Raw genomic sequence first — 24494 nt, 5'->3', positions numbered from 1 at the left:
CCCCCACCTCCCACTCCATCTGATTCTTTCCCTGAGCAAAGAGACAAGAGAGACACACACACTACCATGGGTCATTAGAGGGCAGAGCTACCTGGGAGGTTGAACAGGGTGTTAAGAATGTAAAATCTCTCTGTGTCATCACGCTGGATAAATTTATTTGGGTACTGTTCCCGAGTTTCAGGTCTGCAAAGAGCAAGAAAATATTCATTGGTATTCAGTAGTCAGAATGTAAAATATGGTCCATATACACCAAAGGAAATGGGTATCTATGATAGATTATAAATATATAATTACACTACTCAGAGCTTGTTAACACTACAGAAATATAATTGACATGGTTTATATTATAAATAATCCTTATCTGAATTTAGAATCTTAGTTCACTTTTTTGTTTTGTTTTTTTAGGTTTTTGCAAGGCAAATGGGGTTAAGTGGCTTGCCCAAGGCCACACAGCTAGGTAATTATTAAGTGTCTGAGACCAGATTTGAACCCAGGTACTCCTGACTCCAAGGCCAGTACTTTATCCACTACACAACCTAGCCGCCCCTACCATTCACTTTTAATCACCTATTTTGGAATCAAAGCTAAATTTTACAGGAGCTAATAACTAAATTCTCTCAAAAAAGTTACCATTTAAAAAGCAGTAGGAGAAAGGCAAAAATGTCTTAAATTTGACTAATAATATAAGATATTATTGACTAATATTATTGACTAATAATATAAGATATATACTTCAGTTCCACAGAGTGACTTTAAGTCAGTTTTACCAGGTAAGAATTTCAGAAGAAGATCTGTATTGTAGCGAAGAGAAAGAAAAGGATATCAATTTGCTAAACCTGTGAGATCCTACTCACATTTTGCATTCCCTACTGTCTCAATTACTGGAATCACAGGAAAGCTTTACAGAGCTCAGTTCATTGTTGAAACAAGGACAACCATATGATTCATGTTAGAAATGCCTATCTCCAGAATGGATTAAAACTACTGAAAAAAAAAAGGTAGATTTCTGTTTCCATGTGGAATTTGTAACACTAATGATTTATAAAACAAAGCAGAAACTTACTTTCCAGAATTATCCAGGGAATAAATATGAAATCTAGTTCTCTCAAGTTAGATTTATAGCTTTTCTTTACAATTAATTCACAGAGATAGGAACTATGACCAACTTAATTGATGTAGGGGAACAAACACTGATATTGAAGAAACTCCAACTCCTGATACCAGTTGATATTTGCTTTGTTGCCTACAGTACCAAGAAGTTACACGACTTGTCCAAGGTCACACAGCTAGTGGGTGACAGAGGTCTTCAGGGCTCTCTTCCCTATGCCTACACTGTCTCTCAATAAAGGGAAAGAACTGATTAAAAGTGAGTGAGAAGATAATTAAGGCTCTAAATCCAAACAAGCAAAAAACCATATCACTCTAATTTCCATAGTGTTAACTCTATAACAATAACTTTATAACAATATCATTGTCAATCTCTGGAGCTCTTTTCTGCCTATTGATTCAGAAAGGAGAGCGAATAATTCTTTGAAAAAGAATCCCAAGGAGCAAGTTCTTGGATATTAATAGGGCAGATGAACAGTCTTCATTTAAAACTGACCTCTCCTTTAAGCCTCCTCCACACCCCCATCCCCAGGCATAATAAAATGTGGTTTCAAGGTTAAAATACAAAAATGGAAGAAAGACATAGACAAACAGAACTGTTAATTGACTTTTCTGGATCTATGTCACACTCACCCACACACAATCTCTTCTTTATGCCTCACTACAAAAACACAGTAAACATTTCAACAAAGAGCAGTTTCACTATAGCATTTGCCATTGAAATAGAAATGGTACATGATTCTAATTCAGTTATTGATTTGGTAGCAAAGTACTAACAGTTGCAGAGAAACTGTCACATTGTCCTGACCCAGCTAGAGCTCTTCCTCTATCACTTTTGTTTTTCTTGAAATAAAATGATTAATTCTACCCTAACCCTTTTTTTCTAAGATCAAATGAATTAGTATAGGAAAACCTATATAAAAATCATTATCATCATCATCATCATCATCATCATCATCATCATCATCATCATCATCATCGGTACTACACTAAAGATTGACTATCTTTCTAGGTATCTCTTATGTAATCTTTTTTTTCCCATTAAAGATTTTATTTATTTTGAGTTTTACATTTTTTCCCCCTAATCTTACTTCCCCCCCCACAGAAGGCAATTTGTCAGTCTTTACATTGTTTCCATGGTATACATTAATCCAAATTGAGTGTAATGAGAGAGAAATCATATCCTTAATCTCCTATGTAATCTTCAATCAGATATGCCTAACTGTATCATGTAAAAAAAATTTCTAAATTCTTTATGCTTATGTATATGTATCTATAGGGTTACAATTTCTCAAAAGTTCATGCAATACTAATATTTTTCACTTTCTGCACTTTTCTGCGCTTTCTCTTCCCCCTACCTTTATCTTACTGTCTGAGGGATGAATGTTAAAAATTATCTTGACATGTAACCAGGGTAAAATAAAAGTTTTTGTATTTTTTTAAGTTCACATGAAGCTTCCAAGTCCTTATTAAATGCCCCTTCATCACGGATTGGTCAAGAGTCATGTCAGTTTTAAGTAGTTAAATTTAGTTTCATACTCTATTGTCACTTGCTGAAAGACCCCAGGAAGGAATGGTGAGGAAGAGAATCCTTTTCTGGAGGAATATTTAGACTGAAGGAGAATAGCTAAAGTGACCAGAACATTTCCACTGATGACACTAATTTTAGCTTCCTACCATATCCATTAGCAGTTGTAATTTCTTAGTGCTGACAACTCTGCTATGCAATCTCCCAGTTATGCCTTACAGATAGACAGGACAATTGAAAATTTCACTGCAGCTGTTCACTAATCAACAACTGAGGCTTCAGGGCAAAAGAAGAGGAATCGCTGAAAACCAAACTCTATGTACCATTACTATTTCAACAGCAAATGCAGAAGAGAAAGTCTAATTTGGCATGAAAACGCTTACATATCTCATCATGCCCTATCAGTGTAGCTCCTGGAGAAGTTGCTCTCAATTTGGCTCTTCCCCAATGTCCACTAAAATGCATGGCATAAACTCAATACTCTATCCTCCAAAGCATCTGTGATTTCACTGATGTGGGCATTTCCTCCAAAAGTGTAGCTTGCAGCCAGTTTTTCCTCTGCCCACCTGGTATAGCTTTGGGTCATATCCTTCCAAAGGCTGACTCTGGGGAGTGCACCTCTGTTGTGTCCCAGTTCAGATGCCAATAAGTTGAGTCCCTTTCCTAGACTCCCTCAATCTTCCCCAGGCAAGCACTGAAGGGATGGGAGACAAGGATGACAAGTACTCCATCAAGATCTCCAAGTGCTCCATTTATTGAACCAAATACCAGTGCTTAAATATCCTTCCCAGTACCTAATCCACTCCCAGACGCATGGCATTTAGTAAAACAACTTTCTGATATTCAAGAACAGGTGAAGATAGTTTACAGTGCTCCCACACACAACCAGCCCCTAACACACCTCCATTGCTTAGTGTTTGTTGAATGCTTAAGTGAATTTAGATTTATTAAAGCCTCAAGGAAATAACTGTTTTTTACTGAGTGATTAGGAGAATGGAGGTTTATGAATGGTAATGGGAAGGATGAAGATGAAGAGATGAAGAACTGAGATTTGTACATACTGAATTTGAGGTTACAACAGGTTGTCTAAGTAAAAATGTCCACCTGGGCCACTAAAGACTATTTCCTACTTGTGATCTTAAATTACTTCTCTTCTACCTCAATTTCCTCAAAACCTGTAAAATAGGGGTTTCTAAGCTTGAAGAATATTAAGGGAAGATAGCAAACACAAGATAAGCAAACACAAATTTTTGATAAGAGATTGTCAACAGAGTGGTAGAGTTAGAAGCCAGGATATAAATAATTAAGGAAAGAAACTACCACCAAAAACTAACTCTTCTGTCTTATTGTCTCAAAGACCATGCTATGGTAGTTTAAGCTCTGGTTTTAAGTATGACTTTAGCAACAGACTGTATCTGCTTTCTGACAAACAGTCTGATAAAATACCAAAAAGCTAATCATGAATAAAAAGGTAGTTAGGTGTGGAATTCTTTGGCCACAGCAACTCATAAAACCAAAAAAAATATAAATTCCAAGAGTTTAAGGAATTTGTTCAATTGCATATCCAAAGGCAACAAGAAATATCATTTTATGAGCTACTTCATTAGCATTTCAGTGCTTGTAACAAGCTCAAGCAAAAAAGACTACTAGGAAGACAACTATATTCATGTCCAATGCTCATTGTAAAAAGTGAAGAATTAGAAAAACTACAGAGGACTTGATAAAGCACCCTAATCATCCAAATTAAATCAATATAAGCTCTAATTCTTGGTGACTTCAATGGAAAAGTGAAGTTGGGAGCACTATTCCAACTCCTATGCCCATACAAATTAGATTCCTAATTAAAAGGTAGGAAACCATCTTCAAGACTTTATTGGTTCTGGGAACTAAAGCTCCTGAATATACTCCAGAATATATATATATAACTCCAGGGAGACTCTGATATTTAACTGATGGAAAAGGAACTATATTCAGTTGTATCAATTTGAGGTATCCTCAAAGCACATCTTTGTTGAATTACCCTTCTATGGCTAAGTAAATCCCCTTTTGTTAACTCGAAAATGACTTACAATTGTATGACTCATTTTGTTCCCACATCAAAAATAGATTATCAGGGAACCAACTTTAATCAGGCTTATTCCCAAAATGGTGGGTTCTAGAAGAAGAGAGTGAAAAATATGTAGCTCAATGATAAAGGAGAGGGTTAAAGAGAGGTAAAAAGAGGGTAAACTACACAATTTCCTAAGTATTTTCTTTAAAAAAAAGTCAAGAGGTGCTCAATAGAAGAATAATATCACAAAAAGTGAAATGGACAATTATTACCACAAGAAACAATAGTTACCAATGTGATCATCATTTTCAAATCAGTTGTCTATGTAGCAATCAAATCATAAATATTTTAAGAATAAATTAGAACAGAATAAAATGAGAAGATAAGGATTAAAACAAACTTTTTTTGATCTTTTTATTTTTGTAAGGCAATGAGGTTAAGTAATTTGTACAAGGTCATATAGCTAGTATCAAATGTCTGAGGTCAAATTTGAACTCAGGTCCTCCTCTATCTACTGCACCACTTAATTGCCCTTAAACAAACTCTTGATGGCCCCCTCCACCCCCAAACTGGGACTCAGATAAAGGAAAAGACAGCAGCACAGATCATCACTATACTATGCAAATTTAATTGATATAAATCAATCCTCACAATAAAAAGGATTTGACAAACCTTAAAATTATTTCATTCAATAAACATTTTATCTCCTTGTTTAAATGAAGATATATGGCAGCCAAGAGTCACATTTAAACTATAAATTCATTTGCAAATTCTACCACAACAGGAAGAGTGATTATGAGCAGTAGGTTCTTCCTAACCTAAAATAGCCCCTCCCAAAAAAAGGGGAAAAAAAAAAGCTTTCATAAAAAAGCTTGATGTTAGACCTAATTATGAAAGATTATTTCATGGGATTTTAAAGAAGAAACTGAAAGGTCAACAAAGCAATGGAAAAATCTGTCAAGACATCTACAACAAACTGACAATAGAGACACTCTGTTGTCCTCTAACAATAACCTGTCCTTGATGTGAAGTATAAAGAAGCATGAAGAAGTGAAAATGGCACCACAGAAAGAGAAGACAACTGGAACATAAAAAAATGTGAGAAAGGCCGATTCTAGAGGTAATATAATTCTAAAGGAATCAAAGAACTTATTTTCAAGAAATGTAAAAAAGGAAAGGATAATAAATGATTAGAAAACTATTAATCAACATGCCTACAATCCCATCTCTACAAAGTACTGATGATAATTTATAATCATTTTGAGTACATCCTTGATGAAAAAATATGAAGTTAACAGCAGGAGTTCTCAAACAATATTCTAAAGCAGATCACACCTTTAAAACAGAAGTAAATGCAAGGGAGAAGAAATACAAGATTTTCTTGTATGCTTATTATCTGCTGACTATAAAAAAGTATTTAATTCACTGAAGCCTTAAAGACTTTCTTTCAAGTCAGGAGTATCAGAGTTCAAATCCGGTCTCAGACACATAATAATTACCTAGCTGTGTTCTCAGACACATAATAATTACCTAGCTGTGTGGCCTTGGGCAAGTCACTTAAACCCCGTTTGCCTTGCAAAAACAACAACAACAACAACAGGCTTTCTTTCACTATGTTAGGACCATAGATAAGATTATTTGTTAGTTAAAATGAGAAAATTTTTATTTTTTTAATATTTTACAATTATATTTATTGTATTTTATATTATTAATACAATGTTATATAACAATAATAAAATACATAAAAAAGCAAACAAATTCTTTTATCAACAATATCTAAAAATATGTCTTTTTTTTTTTAGGTTTTTGCAAGATAAATGGAGTTAAGTGGCTCCAAGGCCACACGTGAGTCTGGATTTGAACTCAGGTACTCCTGACTCCAGGGCCGGTGGTGCTTTATCCACTGCGCCACCTTAGCCACCCCTAAAAATATGTCTCTTTCTGATTTTAAGTGTATCACCTTCCTAACAACAAGTGTGTAACAAGTTCCATCTTTAGTCTTCTTGACTTATGGCTTGTTATTCCATTTTAGAGTTCTCAAGTATTTCAAAGTTGTTTTTCTGCTATAATTTTGTCACTGTATTCTTTTTTATTTATATTTATTTTATAGTTTATTTATTTTATATTATTACAATACTTTTGTTATAAGAGTAAACATAGCCCCCCCCCCCAAAAAAAGATGAGAAACCTCAAGAATAGTGAGAAACGGGAAAAAAATATACTTCAGTCTATGTTCATATTCCAATCGCTCTATCTCTGGAGTGAGTTGCCTTCTTTATCATAAGTCCACCACAAAAGTTGCTTCAATATTTTTCCTGTAGTTGCTATTATTAGCTGTATTTCCCTCCACTCTATTCCTCCCCACTTTCATTTATGCTATCTCTCTCTCTCTCTTTCCTTTCATCCTGTCCCTTTCCAAAAGTATGTTGTATCTGAGTACCCTCTCCCACAATCTTCCCTCTCTTCTATCCCCTATTCCCTCCCCTCCCCCTTATCCCATCCCTTCTCATTTTTCTCTTGGGTAAGATAGATTTCTATACCCTATTAAGTGTGTGTTATTTCCTCTCTGAGCCATTTCTAATGAGAATGAAGTCTCACTCATTCCCCCCCCCATCTTCCCCCCTTCCACTCCATTGAAAAAGCTTTTTCTTGACTTTTATGTGAAATATCTTAACTCTCTCTTCCTCTCCTTTCTCTTCCGCCCAGTACGTTTTCCGTTTATCACCCACTGACTCCATCTTTTTACTACATTATATTCCACTCATTCCTGTGTCCTGTCTATATATGCTCCTTCTAAGTGCTCTTTAAATGAGAAAGTTCATATGAGTTATAAATATCTTCTTCCCATGCAAGAATACAAACAGTACAACATCATTAAGTTCCTCATAGCTAGTCCCTCTCTTCTACCCTTTCTATGGTTCACCAGAGTCCTGTACTTGGAGATCAAACTTTCTCTTCAGCTCTGGTTGTTTCAATAGGAAAGTTTGAAAGTCCCCTTTTTCATTGAAAGTCCATCTTTTCTCCTGAAAAAGGATGTTCATCATTTCAATATTGAATGTATATGCACCCAGTGGGACAGCACCCAAATTCTTAGAGGAGAAGCTGAAAGAATTACAGGAAGACATAGACAGCAAAACTCTACTAGTAGGAGACCTCAACCTCCGGCTATCAGATCTAGATAAATCAAATCATAAAACAAACAAGAAAGAAATTAGGGAGGTAAATAGATTGTTAAAAAAATTAGATATGGTAGACTTATGGAGGAAACTGAATGGGGATAGAAAGGAATATACCTTTTTCTCTGCAGTACATGGAACTTATACAAAAATTGACCATGTACTAGGACATAAAAACCTAATGATCAACTGCAGAAAGGCAGAAATAGTGAATACATCTTTCTCAGATCACAATGCAATAAAAGTCATATGCAATACTGGGCCAAGGAAATATAGACCCAGAGCAAATTGGAAACTGAATAACCTCATTTTAAAAAATGAGTGGGCCAAAAAACAAATTATAGAAAGAATTAACCATTTTATCCTAGATTATGATAAGAATGAAACAACATACCAAAACCTATGGGATTCATTCAAAGCAACTCTCAGGGGATATATTATAGCTCTAAATGTTTATATGAATAAATTGGAGAAAGAGGAAATCAATGAACTAAACATGCAACTAAAAAAATTAGAGAAAGAACAAATCAAAAATCCCCAATCAAATACCAAATTAGAAATTTTAAAAATTAAAGGAGAAATTAATAAAATCAAAAGCAAAAAAACTATTGAATTAATAAATAAAACCAAAAGTTGGTATTATGAAAAAAACAACAAAATTGATAAACCTCTCGTCAATTTGATTAAAAAAAAGAAAGAAGAAAACCAAATTGCTAGTATTATAAATGAAAAAAGGTGAACTCACCACCAATGAGGAGGAAATTAAAGTAATAATTCGAAATTATTTTGCCCAACTCTATGCCAATAAATTTGATAATGTAAGTGAAATGGATGAATATGTACAAAAATATAAATTGCCCAGGTTAAATGAAGAAGAGATTAAATACCTAGACAACCCTATCTCAGAAAAAGAAATTCAACAAGCCATTATTGAACTCCCTAAAAAAAAAAATCTCCAGGGCCTGATGGATTCACAAGTGAATTCTACCAAACATTTAAGGAACAATTGGTTCCAATCCTATATAAACTCTTTGGAAAAATAGGGAAAGATGGAACTCTGCCTAACTCTGTCTATGAAACCAATATGGTACTGTTACCTAAACCAAGTATTGTTAAAACAAAGAAAGAAAATTATAGACCTATTTCCCTGATGAATATAGATGGAAAAATCCTAAATAAAATCTTAGCAAAACGACTACAACAAGTCATCACTAGGATAATACATTATGATCGAGTAGGATTTATTCCAGGAATGCAGGGATGGTTCAATATTAGGAAAACTGTTAGTATACTCAATTATATCAATAACAAACCCATCAGAAATCATATGATCAATAGATGCTGAAAAAGCTTTTGACAAAATACAGCATCCATTCCTATTAAAAACACTAGAGAGTGTAGGAATAAATGGACTGTTCCTTAAAATAATTAGCAGTATCTATCTGAAACCATCAACAAGCATTATATTCAATGGGGAGAGGCTAGAGGCATTCCCAATAAGATCAGGGGTCAAACAAGGGTGCCCATTATCACCACTACTATTCAATATTGTATTAGAAATGTTAGCATCAGCAATTAGAGAAGAAAAAGAAATTGAAGGAATTAGAATTGGGAAGGAAGAGACAAAACTCGCACTCTTTGCAGATGACATGAGACCTAGAGAATCCCAAGAAATCATCTAAAAAACTACTGGAAACAATTAGCAATTTTAGCAAAGTTGCAGGTCATAAAATAAACCCCCATAAATCCTCAACTTTTCTATATATGTCTAGCAAGAAACAGCAGGAAGAGCTAGAAAGTAGAAAAGGATGTTCAGTTTTGCTGGGTAGATATTCTCAGGTGTAAACCAAGATCTCTTGTCTTCCAGAATATCATATTCCAATTCCTATGAGCCCTTAATATAGATGCTGCCGGATCCTGTGTAATCCTGACTATAGAGCCATGGTAGTTGAGTTGTTTGTTTCTGGTAGCCTTTAGTATTTTCTCTTTGACTTCGAAGTTTTGGAATTTGGCTATAATATTCCTGGAAGTTTTTTCTTTGGGGATCTCTTTCAGGAGGTGACTGGTGAATTCTCTCAACTTCTATTTTAGCCTCTGCTTTTAGGATCTCTGGGCAATTTTGCTGGATTATTTCTTGAAAAATGAAGTCCAGGCTCTTTTCCTGGTCATGAATTTCAGGTAGCCCAATAATTTTTAAATTATTTCTTCTGGATCTGTTTTGAGGTCAGTTGTTTTTCCAATGAGATATTTCACATTTTCTTCTAACTTTTGGCTTTTTTGGAAGAATTTTATTTCTTCCTAATTTCTCGAAAAGTCAGTAGTTTCCTTTAGTTCCAATCTGCATTTGAAGGAGTTATTTCCTTCAGAGAGCTTTTTTATCTCCTTTTCCACCTGGCCAGTTCTGCTTTTTAAGGCATTTTTCTCCTCATTTGCCATTGTTTTGCTTGTTTTCCATTTGGCCTAAACTGGTTTTTAACATAATATTTTCTTCAGTATTTTTTTGTATATCTTTCACCAAGTTTTTGATTTGGTTTTCATGATTTTTCTGTATTGCTCTATTTCTCCTCCCAATTTTTCCTCCACCTCCCTTAATTGCTTTTCACAGTCTTTTTTTGAGCTCATCCATAGTCTGAGCCCATTTTCTATCTCTCTTGAAGGTTTTGGATATGGAAGCTTCAAGTCTGTCGTCATCCGAGTATGTGTTTTGATCTTCCACAGGACCAAAGTAATTTTCTATGGTCAAATTCTTCTTTTTTTTTGTTGTTTACTCATTTTCTCAGCCCAAGACTAATTTACAGTACTTCCAAGGTTTTGGGGTTTTTTGGGGACACCCCACTGGGACCTTTATTTTTCCAGGGTCTCATGCTCTCTTGCCTGTGCTTTGATATGTAGATGACCACAGGGCTCCCCTCTGCCCTGGAGCTGTGAGGAGGATCCCTGCTATCTTAATATAGAAGGCCAAACTACAACCTGTACCTGAGTGTGAGCAAAAAGCAGAGTCCTGCCCCAGGGAGAGTAGAGATTTCTGCAGTCTTCCCCCAACCCCCTTACCATCTGTGGGCTGTGCTCTGGAAGTGCAGGCTGGTTTCCTGATTCCCACTGCAGTTTCTCACCTCAAGGCTACTCTGAGGCTGGTGTTCCTCACTCCACACACACTCTAGTGCAGCAGAGTTCTCTCACCACCCCTTCAAGCTGTTCCCAATGATCCCTGGGCTGGGCTAAGCTATTCTGTGCTGCACAGCCGCAGCTTTTTTCCCAACCCCTGATCCTGGTGAAACAGACCTTTCCCATGGAACTTTTAAGTTAAGTTATCTTGGACTGGGAAAATGTATCACTCAGTCTTTCTGTGGGTTCTGCCCCCTCTAAATTTTGGCTAGAGGGGCAGCTAGGTGGCGCAGTGGATAGAACACCGGCCCTGGAGTCAGGAGGACCTGAGTTCAAACCCAGCCTCAGACACTTAATAATAACCCAGCTGTGTGGCCTCAGGCAAGCCACTTAACCACATTGCCTTGCAAACCAAACGAATGAATAAATGAATAAATAAATAAATTTTGACTAGAGTCATAATTTGATGGCTTTTGGAGTTTTGGGGGAAAGGAGATTCTGGGAAATACTGCCTTCATGCTGCCATCTTGGCTCCACCCCTGAGAAAACGTTTTTAAACGTGATTCTCTGATCATTCTTTGCAAGCGAGATATAAAACAGGAAAACATTAACTCAAAAAAGATTTCCAAGCTGTCTTGGAGAACATCTAATAGACTCTTAAATGAAACAGGGACTCTCTCCAATGTTCCTTTTGGTGGATGACATGATACAAACTGCATTTCAGTGCTTCCTAAATGAGATACAAAAATCACTCTCAATACTCGTAACTATCTTCACAGAAAAAAACAAGTGAATGAAGAACATTTACTGTTATGACTATGATATATGGCTAGATAATAACTAATGGAACTGGCCCTTAAATACATGTATCTTGAACAGATATAACAAGTGGACAATGAAGAAGCAAACTTGCTGCCTAATTCTCTGGCACCTACTCCAACAAAATTTTGGAGTTCACATGAAATCTAAAAATGATTTTAAAAAAAGACCTAATTGGAAACAAACATTTAGTTAACATCTTCTACCCCAAGCCCACAAGAGCAAAACAAACACCAGCACCACCAGAGAGACATGACCCATGTAGCCTACAAGTCTCTGAGCCTAGAACAAGAGCACAGGGCACCCCTGAGAAAGACTCAGGGTGGGGAAGCCCCAGGGAGGATTAGCTAGTAGGTAACCAATACAGTGCTGACCAGGAAGCTACCACAGCACTCAGACCAGGACAGCTCAGGTCCAGGGATTCTGAGGTCCTTACCCTTCTGTCCTGAGATATCAGAAAGGGCTCTGAAGATCTACTTCTAAAGAGCCAGAAGCCCTATACTCGAGATGCAGAGATCAGAGCAAGAAGAACCTAGAGAACCTAGAGTGAGACCACACAAGATCAACCAACCCATCCAAAAATGTAGCAGGGGCAGAACCTGGCCCTGGTACAAAGGCCCCGTTTTGATATTTATTGTAAACACTGAAAAGTTATCAAAATTCATCACAAATATAACTATATAACAATTGCAGGCAGAGAAGAACCAACGGAAAAAAAAATGGACTTTCTGTCCAGACTACATGCAAACCTAGTAGGAAAATGAAACAAGAGATGAAAGAAAAAAAAAATCTAAAAAAAGCTCTGGAGGAAAAAAAAGAGGAAGGAAAATAAGTCAAAAGAGATCAATTATTATATGAGACAGAAAGAATATTAGAGCAAATCAAAAAGCTGAAAAAAATAGAAGAAAATATAAGATATCTGAGAGTGGAAACAACTGAGCTGGTAAACAAGAAGAGAAAACCATGATTTAAAAAGTTCAGACATTATATTTCAAGAAATCATAAATGAAAATAGCAAAAATCCATTAGAACCAGAGAGCAAAAGTCAGAAAAAAATCCAACATCTGAAAGTTCAGAACCCTTAAAAGGAAAATCCCAGGATTGTTACAGTCAAAATGAATAGCTCCCATATTAAAGAAAACATATAACCAACATTCAGAAAAAAGGAATTTCAGATACCAAGGAATTTAAGAGTCAGGAACACATAAGACCTAGGACTTGCTACTAAAAACCAGAGTTGATCTTAGTATGTAACATTCCAAAAGATACAGGCTTATAGCCAAGAATAATGAACTGTGCAAAACTGAATATAATTCTAAAGGGAGGAAAATGAATTTTTAATGGATCATTTTTCAAATATTTCTGATAGAAAAGATAGCTTCTTTTCTGAGTGCTTGAAAAGGGTAGCTAAAAGGAGGAATATGATAGTGTAGAATAGAGGAAGGAAGTGTAACTTTTTATTTTTCAAAATAGGGTTATATGAGGATACAAATAGAAGAAACAGCAGGAGCAGTGAGATCAAATGAACCTTATAATTATATGAAACAATAAAGAAGGAATGAATACACACAGTTTGGTATAGAAATAGTTTAAATTTCAACAAAGAAAAAAGATGGGTCAAGGTTAAGAGGGAGGACAATACTGGGAAGAGAATCATCCCAAATTTCCTGATCCTGAATGGAACATTAAAAGGAGAAAAGAAAAAAAGAAAATATTTTAAAATCCACTAGAATTTAAAGAGGTGCCTTAGTTTTTACCTCTTATAGAGAGGAGGGTGACTATACAAACAGTGGTATGCAAATTTAATGGAACATGACTGCACTGTAAGAAATTATGAAAAGAGACAATATTAAAGAATTCTGGTAGTTTGAACTGACTCAGAGTAAAGTAACCAAAACCAGAAGAGCAATTTATACAGGGACATCAATAATGTAAAGAAAAACAGCTTTGTAAGACTTAAGAATTCTGAACAATAAAATTACCAATCATATCTCCAGAGGGCCTTTTGTGACCCACCCAATTACTATAAGAGAGGTGATAGACTCGAGGTGATAGACTCTAGGTTCAGAAAGAGTCATAAATTGGGGGACATTTTTAACATTTTGTATTTTTCTTGACTAGTTCATTTTTTTAAATTTATTTTTATTAAAGATATTATTTGAATTTTACAATCCCCCCCCATCTTACTTCCCTCCCCCCACCCCCCGACTAGTTCATTTTTTTACAAGAAGTTTTTTCCCTTCTGTTTTTAATTGGGGAATCCTAGGAATGCTAACAATAGTGATTCTAGGGGGTGGCTAGGTGGCACAGTGGATAGAGCACCGGCCCTGGAGTCAGGAGTCCCTGAGTTCAAATAGGGCCTCAGACACTTAATAATTACCTAGCTGTGTGGCCTTGGTCAAGCCACTTTAACCTCATTGCCTTGCCAAAAAAAAAAAAAACCTACAAAAAATAGTGATTCTATAAAGGCAGACCACTGAAACTTTTTTTAAAATGATCAAAGGAACATAAATTAGTTCAGAAGGAAGCAGAAGATAAGCACAGCACAGAATAGCTTTGAAAGTAACATGGAATTAATCATAAATTTTTTTTAAAAGCAAGCATTATAAAAATGGAGATTCACATTTTTATATATACCTTATGGTCTACTGTGAACATGGTAAATGATTCTTTTTGGTGTTGAACTTCAGAATAAGAAAATTTTTTTAAATAACTTTTTCCCCCTATCTCCTAAAAAAAAGGTGCTGAAAAACAGAGCTAAGAACTGAGCGAAAAAAAGACAGGTAAGATTGCATTTGGGAAATGATAGTGCTATAAATGAAATGGCTTCTCCCTAAATGAAAATCTATCTTTTAAACAGAATATTCTTCTAGGGATTCAATACAGAAGCAAATCATAGAATATTAATCTCTAAAGGTATCAGAATTGTGAGTCACCTAAAAGGCAAAGGAAAGGCACGGTGAGCAAAGAAACCTGAAGTACATTAGCAATTTTGAGTTAAGTACAAAATTCAGTGTAAATGAGATCAGCAGATGTATGCCTAGAAAGATGATGGACTAGTCATATATTAAATTGGTAGGATAAGAGAAGTCCAGGTTGTATGCTGCATGTTACACTGAGTGTGAGACACAGAAAAAGGCCCCCAACACACTAGGAAGACTTTCAGGGAAGATTTATGGTAAATTTATAGTAAATTTATGGAAACAACAGAGGATCAAAAGCATGATGTGATGAATTGCTATTTGCCCATTAGAGGAGCACTGACAGTCACAGGTATATTTAAGTACTAAATAGGAGGTAGAGAACAGGGTAGAATGTATTTAGGAAATTCAAGCTTCTCTATAAAATATAAACATCTTTTAAAAACCAGTATCTTCTGGTAATGTTATCTGATGGCAAACCACAGAGACAACAAGTATAGACAATTCAGTTTAGAAGTTCAAAAGTGAAAGGAAAGGAGGAAATAAAATGGCAGCTTGTGAGGTATTAAAAAAAAGATTTTTTAAAATGGAAGAGATCTGTGCATGTTTTAAAACAAAGGAGAAAGCTCCAATGGAGGAGAAACTGATGATGCTAGAAAAGGAAGAAAAAAATGTGAATGCAAATTCTTTCACAAACTGCTAAGGATTGAGATCTAATAAGGTAAATGGGTAATAAGCATTATAGAGAAGTAAACCTAGCTTCTTCCAGAAGTGTTCTGTGGTCCTGGAGGAGGAGAGCAAAAAAAGTAGATGGTGAGAGTGAAGTAGGTTGGAGATATGATAGATCAAAAATATTGGGGAGGTTAGGTGGCTAAAGTCCTGGATACAAAGATTAAAGTCCTCAGTGTGGAATCTGGAAAATTCATCTTTCGGAGTTCAAATCTTGCATCAGATATTTACTACCTGTGTGACCCTGGGTAGGTCACTTAATCCTGTTTGCCTCAGTTTCCTCATCTGTAAAATGAGCTAGAGAAGGAAATGACAAACCACTGTGGTATCTTTGTTAAGAAAACCCCAAATGGATCAATGCATAGCATGGAAACAATGTAAAGATTATCAGACTGCCTTCTCTGGGGAGGTGGGAGAGGAAAGGGAGAGTGGGGGGAAAAACTGTAAAATTCAAAACCTTACAAAAAAATGATAGGTAGAAACTACTATTGTAATATAATTGGAAAACAAATAATGTGTGTGTATGTGTATGTATGTATGTATATAAAAACCCCAAATGGTAAGGTCAAAGAAGCACAAAAGACAAAGAAGAGAAGCAAAGAAGAATACAAGTAAAAAGCACTAAACTGGGCTGAGCAAGGAGTTTCCACAGTCAAGGGGTGAAGTGCTACAATACAAGATGTGAGAGGAGTTGAATGACTAGAGGATTTGTATGTAAAGAAAAAACAGATTCTGTGAACTACAGTAATGATATGACAATGTGGTTGAGTAGAAAGAGGGTTGGATTTTGAATCAAGAGCAGTCTTTACTCCACTACATAATAGCTATGTGACCTTGAGCAAGTCACTTAACTTTTGTCTCAGTTTTTTCACTATAAATAAGGAGACTCAATTATGTGACCCCTAAGGTCAATTTCAGATAAAGACAAACTTCAGTGAAGTCTCTTTCTGTCCTAGATCTATGATCTTATGAACAGGTGAAAAATTTAAAAATAGTATAGATTAGATGAACATAACAATTAAATTTCACTGTCCCACATAAAGACTTAGTCAAGAAAAATATGTGATTTTATATAACTAAACAAGTCTAAAATTACAGGTATACTGTATTTTACTAAGCTTCACAGATACTGCTTTTTTTGGTAAACGAATTGAAGTTTGTGGCAACCCTGTGTCACATGAGCCTATTGGTATCATTTTTCCAACATGTGCCCCTATTGTCTCTGTCACATTTTGGAAATTCTCACAATATTTCAAGCTTTTTCCATTATTAAATCTGTTATAGTGATTGCTGATCAGTGATTTTTGATTTTACTATCGTAATTGATTTGGGGCACCACAAACTGCACATAAGAGGGTGAACTCAATCAATGGATGTATTCTGACTAACCCACTAACTCTTTTCCCTCTCCTTGGGTCTTTCTATCACTTCAAACAAAATAATATTGAAATTAGGCCTCAAAGGATTCAGGTGAAAGAAAGAGTAAATTGATGCAGCTAAACTACATTGTTGTCTAATTTAAATAAATTGACAGTCACTTCAATCTTCAACAATCACCACCCTGAATCAGTCATTAGCCATCAATATCTAGGCAAGACCCTCCACAGGCAAAAAGTTTATAACTCACTAAAGGTTCAGATGATAGTAATTTTTTTTAGCAAAATAGTATTTTAAAATTAAGGTATAGACATATTTTTAAAACATAATACTATTGGCACACTTAATAGACTACAGTATAACATAACAAAACAAAAAATCATGACTTGCTTTACTGTGATAATCACTTTGTTGTGGTGGTCTAGAACCAAGCCCACATTATCTTCAAGATATGTTTGTAGTTCAGAAGACAACACCATCAGAGGACAATGGCAACAATACAATTCTCATTTAATCATAATAATGCAAGAAAGATCAGATTCTGATAATGAAGTAGTCCGAGCTAATTCCTTCTTTTGCCTTTGTCTAGAATCTTCTATATCTGAAAGTTTCCATGCTGGAAATTTATCTTATTAACCAAACTCTGGATTATATCAGTGATAAAGTAACCAATCAAACATGTGTCAGGGAGAAGCTTTCCCTCCCTTTAAAATCTCTACCCCTCACATTGAACTGTCTTGATGGAAAAAGGATCTTATGTTGGAGAACATCATATCTGTGTTTTTTAGCAGTTAGTCTAGTTGCCCTTAGGAATACTACCATGCACTGGAGAGAAGATGATCATTTTAGGTCTTAAGTTTTCCCTTGGATGTATTAAAAATACACTGAATAAAGACCTATTAATTTCAGCATTCACTGGCCTGTATGGCTCAGCTGTGAAAATTTTCCCAAGTTCCAAGGATAGTTGAAATGTTCTAGAACAGATACTCACCCCCTTATGAAGTTAAATCCATGTGCACATACCAGGAGGTTTCCATAGGCATCAACTTTCAGCAAGTTCCCATATAGTGTGTCAAAGACCAGACCTCTATATGAAAATTTTAAAAAAGTAGATATGAAATAATAGAAGCAAAAAAAAATCATATCACAACACTACTATGAATCTACAGTATAGAGACAAATACATATGTCCCAGAAACATAAACACTGGAGTTTGGACTAGATAGACAAAATTTTTAAAATTTTGTAAATGAGACATCAGATGCCTCCTATGGGAAGTGATGTACATCTCAATATGCAATAAAAATAAGTTATTAGATTTGAGTATCCCTGTTCAATCTTGAAAATACAGCTTTACTATCTAGTTAAGGTCTCTGGCCCTTTCACTCTACATGAATTCTCTCCTGTGGATTCAATTATCATCTTTGTGGGGTGGCTAGGTGGTGCAGTGGATAGAGCACTGGTCCTGGAGTCAGGAGTACCTGAGTTTGAATCCGACCTCAGACACTTAATAATTGCCTAGCTATGTGGCCTTGGGCAAGCCACTTAATGCCACTGCCTTGCAAAAAACAAAATAAAAATTATCATCTTTGTGCAGATCTATAGCCAGCCCTGGGTTCTCTCCTAAGCTCCAAGTCTGCATCTCAACTATTTTCTGTGGGCACCTGAAACACAACATGTTCAAAAGAGTTTGTTAACTTTTCTCCTAGCCAATTCTTCTAAAATTCCTTATGAATATAGAAGGTCACCCCATTCTTCCAATCACAACTTCAGGATTATCCACAATTTTTCCCCCCATGTCAAACAGCTGCCAAGGCTGTTTCCATGACATTTCACACATATCTGATCCTCCTCATAGAGTCACCACAGTACAGGCTCTTAACACCTCCCCATTGGGGCGGCTAGGTGGCATAGTGGGGGGCTGCTAGGTGGTGTAGTGGGGGGCAGCTAGGTGGCTTAGTGGATAAAGCACCGTTCAAATCCAGTCTCAGACACTTAATAATTCCCTAGCTGTGTGGCCTTGGGGCAAGCCACTTAGCCTTGCAAAAACCAAAAAACAAACAAACCAAAAAACCCTCCCCATCACTGCCAGAGTTTCCCCTGTTTGCTCTCCCTGCCTCAAGCTTTTTCCCATTCCAATCCTTCCTACATGGATAGAACTGCCAAAGTGACTTACTACACAGCACAGGGGTATAAGCCCTAGTCAATAAGCTCTTGTAATCCCCGGTCCCCCATTACATCTTGGATAAAATAGACATTCTTCTGTCTGGAATTCACCACCTGACCTGTTCCTTCCTTTCTAGGTCTCTTAGATATTAATTACTCCCCATCAATGCTACAGAGCCCAATTGTACTTTCCTACTTGCATTTCTCCTACACAACATTCCAATCTGCACCAGCTATCTTGCATGCCTAGAACATATTATTCCTTCCTTACATTCACCTCTTAGAATCATCAAACCTTTTCTGGTCATTGTCTCTCTCTCTCCCCAAGCTACCTTGTATTACTCTGTATGTGTTCCCTACATACTTATTATATACAGACATGTTGTCTCCCCTGAAGACCAGAACAGTTTCTTTTCTCTTCATATCTCTAGGGTTTAACACAGTGCCCTGACTAGAAGCTCATTTACAATAGCTTGTCTATGTCCAAGGAGCACAGGATTTTATCTAGATATAAATACTCTGAAACAAATTTTAATGAAAACAATCCAGAAAAATCTTTTCCCTCCTTTCAGAGATAAACATGCAGTTATTAACTCTGTGGGGAAAAGTTTGAGATATATAGATTATAGATAATTAGTCCTACCAGATAATTAATAAAAGCAGTCAGTAGCACACTCAAATGCCAAAGACCTTCATGGAACCCACCTAACACTTAAAGGCCCTTGAAAGAGTGTTTCTGAGAGTGGCAATCAACTCTGGTTAACAATGAGAAAAATGAATGAGTGGTTGGGGGATGTGACTCTGATCACTCTTGCTCTCTGATCATCCAAAGCTTCAGGAAATCTAGACAAAAAGATTTACCCCCTGACCAGAGTAGAATATAGGGACAGAATTCTCCTTAAATTTTTTTTTTTAGTTTTTTTGCAAGGCAATGGGGTTAAGTGGCTTGCCCAAGGCCACATAGCTAGGCAATTATGAAGTGTCTGAGGCCGGATTTGAACTTGGGTACTCCTGACTCCAGGGCCGCTGCTCTATCTACTGTGCCACCTAGCCACCCCTCTCCTTAAATATTTTGAAGATTTTTGGTGGATGGGGCAACAACTCCAAAGTTTCACCTCCTCATCCACCTTTCCCTTGACAGAACTAGGCTTCTCTGAATGAAAGGGGAAAAAATCTTGAATCTCCCCAATAATTGGTTATTTAAATAATCATTTCTCTCACTGATGATACCACTTCTATCCCAATGCCATTTAAAATTACCTGGTAGGGAATGTAGAATCATAGGCAAAACTGAGCAGCTCCTGTGGGTATCCAATGGAAACTAATCTTTCAACAGTCAGGTCAAAACCAAGAGATTCATACTCCGGGGATTTATACACTGCACAAAGAAGAGATCCTTAATTAGTCAACACAAAAGAACAGCCAATTAAGGCAGAAGGCAGATGAAAATTATTTCTTCTCTTCTCTTACCATACTTTCCCTCCCCTAAGACTTTCATTTTTGTTCTTACAACTTGGGTTCCATTGTGCTGTGATATGGGAATCCTGTTATGAGATTGTTGAAATGCAGTTTGCCCCTTAGGCTGCTATTTTAATGCCATAGGAAACTTCCAAAAGCCCAGCAGAATTCCTTATCTCAGAGGAAACTTGCGCCAAACATTATTTCTTCTTCTATCTACCTTCTCCCTTCCTAGCCCCAAGTTATCAGGATATAAAATCTAAATTGTATGGCTATTTGCATGATGAATATTCTCCAAGAGAATACTACTAATAGGAATTAGGCTAGAAGTTTATAAATAGTGTGTGACAAGAATCCTTCCATGATTTTATCAATTTTCTTTTTCTTCTTTGGGAGTCTTTGACTTTGTGTTGGTTTTACATTCATTTTCCACCAATATGTTCAACTACATTTGCTAAACAGAATATACATTTGTTAATAGACTGTTACACTGTTAAATCTATCAAAATTTCATTAGAAAAAGGTTTCAGATCATTACACAGAAAATGTTATTCTTTTTAATAGCTCTCCTCCAAATGAGATATTTAAGCAGGCATCACTCCATCATATAAATAGTAGAATCAGACAAAAAGATCGTCAACAAATGATAAAACCTGTGAGATATGTTTCGTATACCAAGATAAAAAATGAAGTCTAATTTTGCAAACTGGGAGCAGCACTGATAGTTTGATACAGAAGGGAAAGATAGGAGAGTTGGGTTTCCCATGGGCATGTAAACTTAAAAAATAATCAATGAAAGGAGGTGATGTCATATGATACAATGATGGTCTAAGGGTATGAGAAGGTATAGGCAAATTAATTCCCTTCATAATGGGCTTGAAGAAATAGATTAATGGAGAAGATATCAATAAACATATAAATTTGTCAGTTTGTTAAGTGGGTATGAGAAAGGCAGAATAACTATGCAGTCTCATGATACCACTACTTATCATTGATCACATATTGCTTTTGATTACTATTACATTATTTCATCCTACTCAGTTCTGTTAATTCTCCTTACAATGAAATTTTAAATTAGTTCCCTCTTTTCCCCTCCCCCCTTCTCAAAAGTCATAATGGGGGTAAAAAATATTATCCTATTTAGCCAATGAAAAAAATGGAAACGCAAACTTGGGGGTCTCTCTCTCTCTCTCTCTCTCTCCCCCCTACAAAGCGACAATGGCAAAGGGAAAACTACTTACTAGATTCTTTTTGTGTCTACCAGGTAGTAGAAACTTAATAGTGCCCCTTTATCTGCTATCACTTGCAAGACTGAGACCTTTTTTTTTTTTAACTAAAATCCAAACTTTTGAAGTCCTCTATGTGGTATTGGGTAGGTTAGACATTTTAGATTATATTCTCTTACCTTAAGACCACACCACCTTTAGAAGATAGTTAATCTCTCCAATATCAAAGGTAGCAGGAAACTACTGACTGATCTAATGCTAAGGGAACTGCAAGTACTATCCCCACCCCCCCTTCCTCCAAACCATTCTCCAGTACAGATCAAATCCCATTACAACATTTCTACAAAACAAAAAGACTTTGATTCATGACCCATTTATTTTAAACACACAATTTTGAAACAACAAAATGCCAAAACAGATTTTTTTTAATTGTGTAATGCTTTGGAATTCATTTAAATAGGATTTGACCTGTACTAAATTTTTTCAACTACTGCTTTTCAAAAGTTACTGTATACACCTCAAAATTCCCTAGGAAAAGCAAACTAATCTCACACATCACTGACCATGTTTACTCTCTAAAAACACTAAAGCTCCCTAATTAGGGGGTTGGGTAATTACAGAGTGATGGAATGATTGCTAACAACCTAGGCGCTTCTCGGAATAGTTTGGAATAAAAACCAATAACTTTCTTCAGGAATTTCAAAACAAAACAAGAAATCCTCACAACTTACAATCATAATTTTAAAATACAATTTCTGGAAACAATGGGAGAAAAGCATTGCACTTCATAAAAAGAATGGTTCATTCATAAGGGCATTTTTTCTATCTGAAGTTTTTCCTGAAAAAGACATTTAATATAAATGCCTTAAATTTATAAAGACCCTTTTTCTTCCAGTGCAACTCAACACACTTCAAAGGGACAAGTGATAGTTTCCTCATTTTCTAGTTGAAAAAAATAAAATTCAGAGATGGTAAATTACTGACCCAAATTTACAAAGCAAGTAGAAAACTGAGTTGACACTTAAAATCAGCTCTCCTGATTTTCAATCAAGTGCTCTGTCCAGTGAAGTCCTCTACTGCCATAGAAAGAGTTCTAGATTGCACAAGGCTATCACAGTGGAGACATCAGATCAGATCCCTGGTGGTGAAAACATACAGCTCTCCAATTACTCTAACACTGTCCAAAGTAAACTCTGATTAGTCACAGGTGGGAATAGATTTTAAGTGTAGAGAGTCCAAGTTCCAACTTGACAACCCTCTTCATTTCAGCAAGCGCTATATTAATCATTATGGACTACAAGCTATTGACATTTTCTCACAAGCTGCCCAGATAGTCATTTCAGTAACATGACCACCAAGTCATTAAACTGTCCACTTGAAAATTACACACAGTAAACGTGCTTTGGGGCAAGAAGGGTGCAGGAGGGACATGCTCCAAGGCCAGCAAAAGATAACACAGGAACAAGTTTATCCTTCCATCAGTGCTTTCAAAGAGAAATTGTTTAAATCATAATTTGCTGTCCTAGTTGCAGAAATGCGTTAATGAAATACCCTTTACTCCTGAAACAATAATATACACTTAAATCCCTTCCTAAAAATATTTTTAAATCCCTTCTCATCCCAGACTCTGAGAAGACAGTCTTAGCCATTCGTAGGGCACTGGGAATGCCACCTATTCAAGGCTTGTCATGCACAGCTGCAGGGGCTCAAGTTTCAACTCCTTTTACAGGCTGGGGGCAAGTAAATTGTGAGAGCCTCAAGCCTGATTGTTAGGTCTGAGGTTTTGTGCCTCTGAAAAGCAGTTCAAGGCCTGAAGCTAAACAGAATCATCACAGATTCCCTGCTCATTGAATTCTTCTTGAAAGAGGGTCCTCAGGCCTACCCCAATGGATCTACAACCCGAAGACAAAAGGACACGTTATTTTCAGGGCCCCAAGGTCCAACACAGAGAAATCTATCAGCCACTAGCACAGCACATAGTGTTCTCAGATTATATAACTCCACTAGAAAAGAGAACAGCCAAAGCTTTGAAAGCTGAAGTTACTGATAGCACTTAAAGATAGTGTTGGTTCTATCATTATTGATAGCACATAATTTAGAGATATTTTTAATATGAAGGATATTGTTTCTTTTATCATTTGATTGGGGGAAAAAAGAATTTAAAAAAATCCACTAAAATCTGTTGAGGTGACCCCTCAAACTCCCATGTTAGGAGTAGTCACTGATCATAGACAGGCAGGACCTGTGTCAGAAGAGAAAGCCCCCTTGGAATGAGCAGGAAGTTGTGCAGGGAAGTTTGGAACCCTCATGCACTTTTTACCTTTGCTGCCAATACATACTGTGTAGCAGTTTTATAGGCTTCCTGAAAAAGAAAAGGCAAACCTCAATAGAGGCCTGAGCCTAGGCAAAGTGCTGCTGCCAAAATGATAACTCACATGAGGCAGATGCAGATGCAGAGTGTCACTCCAGTCTTGAAGGAGTTACACTGGCTCCCCTGTTAAAAAAACAAACAAAAAAAACCAAGCTGGTTTTAAAATTGTTGTGATGGGCCAGGACAGGGAGGCACCATCTAGGGATTGGGTGTTTACTGGAGCCGCTGCCATCCTGGTGTAAACATCCTCCGGCTTGCAATTGCTAAAATTAGCCTTATCAGATATTCCAAAATACAGGTGTAGAAGATAGTGTAGGTTCTGTTTACTTTTCTTGTACCCTGAATCTGGAACACACTCCAAGCCTGGTCCTGAAATATTAAGTCAAAAGATAGACAGATGGAAAGAAACTCCTCTCATTTGTCTTGTCACATTAAAATTGTTTTTTACATAAGGGCTGAAT

General features: G+C 36.3%; 1 protein-coding gene across 6 annotated transcripts in view; it reads right to left on the bottom strand.

The window, feature by feature from the left end:
- Positions 1 to 24494, bottom strand: part of NT5C2 (5'-nucleotidase, cytosolic II) — a 136858-nt gene that overhangs the window by 27183 nt on the left and 85181 nt on the right. For all 6 annotated transcript variants that reach the window (XM_074233804.1, XM_074233803.1, XM_074233805.1 and 3 more), the window contains 3 exons: positions 20239 to 20356; positions 17804 to 17899; positions 92 to 183 (listed from right to left, as the gene is read on the bottom strand). In XM_074233804.1, coding sequence (XP_074089905.1) covers positions 92 to 183; positions 17804 to 17899; positions 20239 to 20356 — 306 coding nt within the window. The remainder of the gene's footprint in view (positions 1 to 91; positions 184 to 17803; positions 17900 to 20238; positions 20357 to 24494) is intronic.

This window comes from Macrotis lagotis, chromosome 4 (assembly GCF_037893015.1).
Source record: "Macrotis lagotis isolate mMagLag1 chromosome 4, bilby.v1.9.chrom.fasta, whole genome shotgun sequence".
Lineage (NCBI taxonomy): Eukaryota > Metazoa > Chordata > Mammalia > Peramelemorphia > Peramelidae > Macrotis > Macrotis lagotis.
Note: the sequence above shows the minus strand (reverse complement) of the source record. Positions and strands in the feature narration are given on the sequence as shown.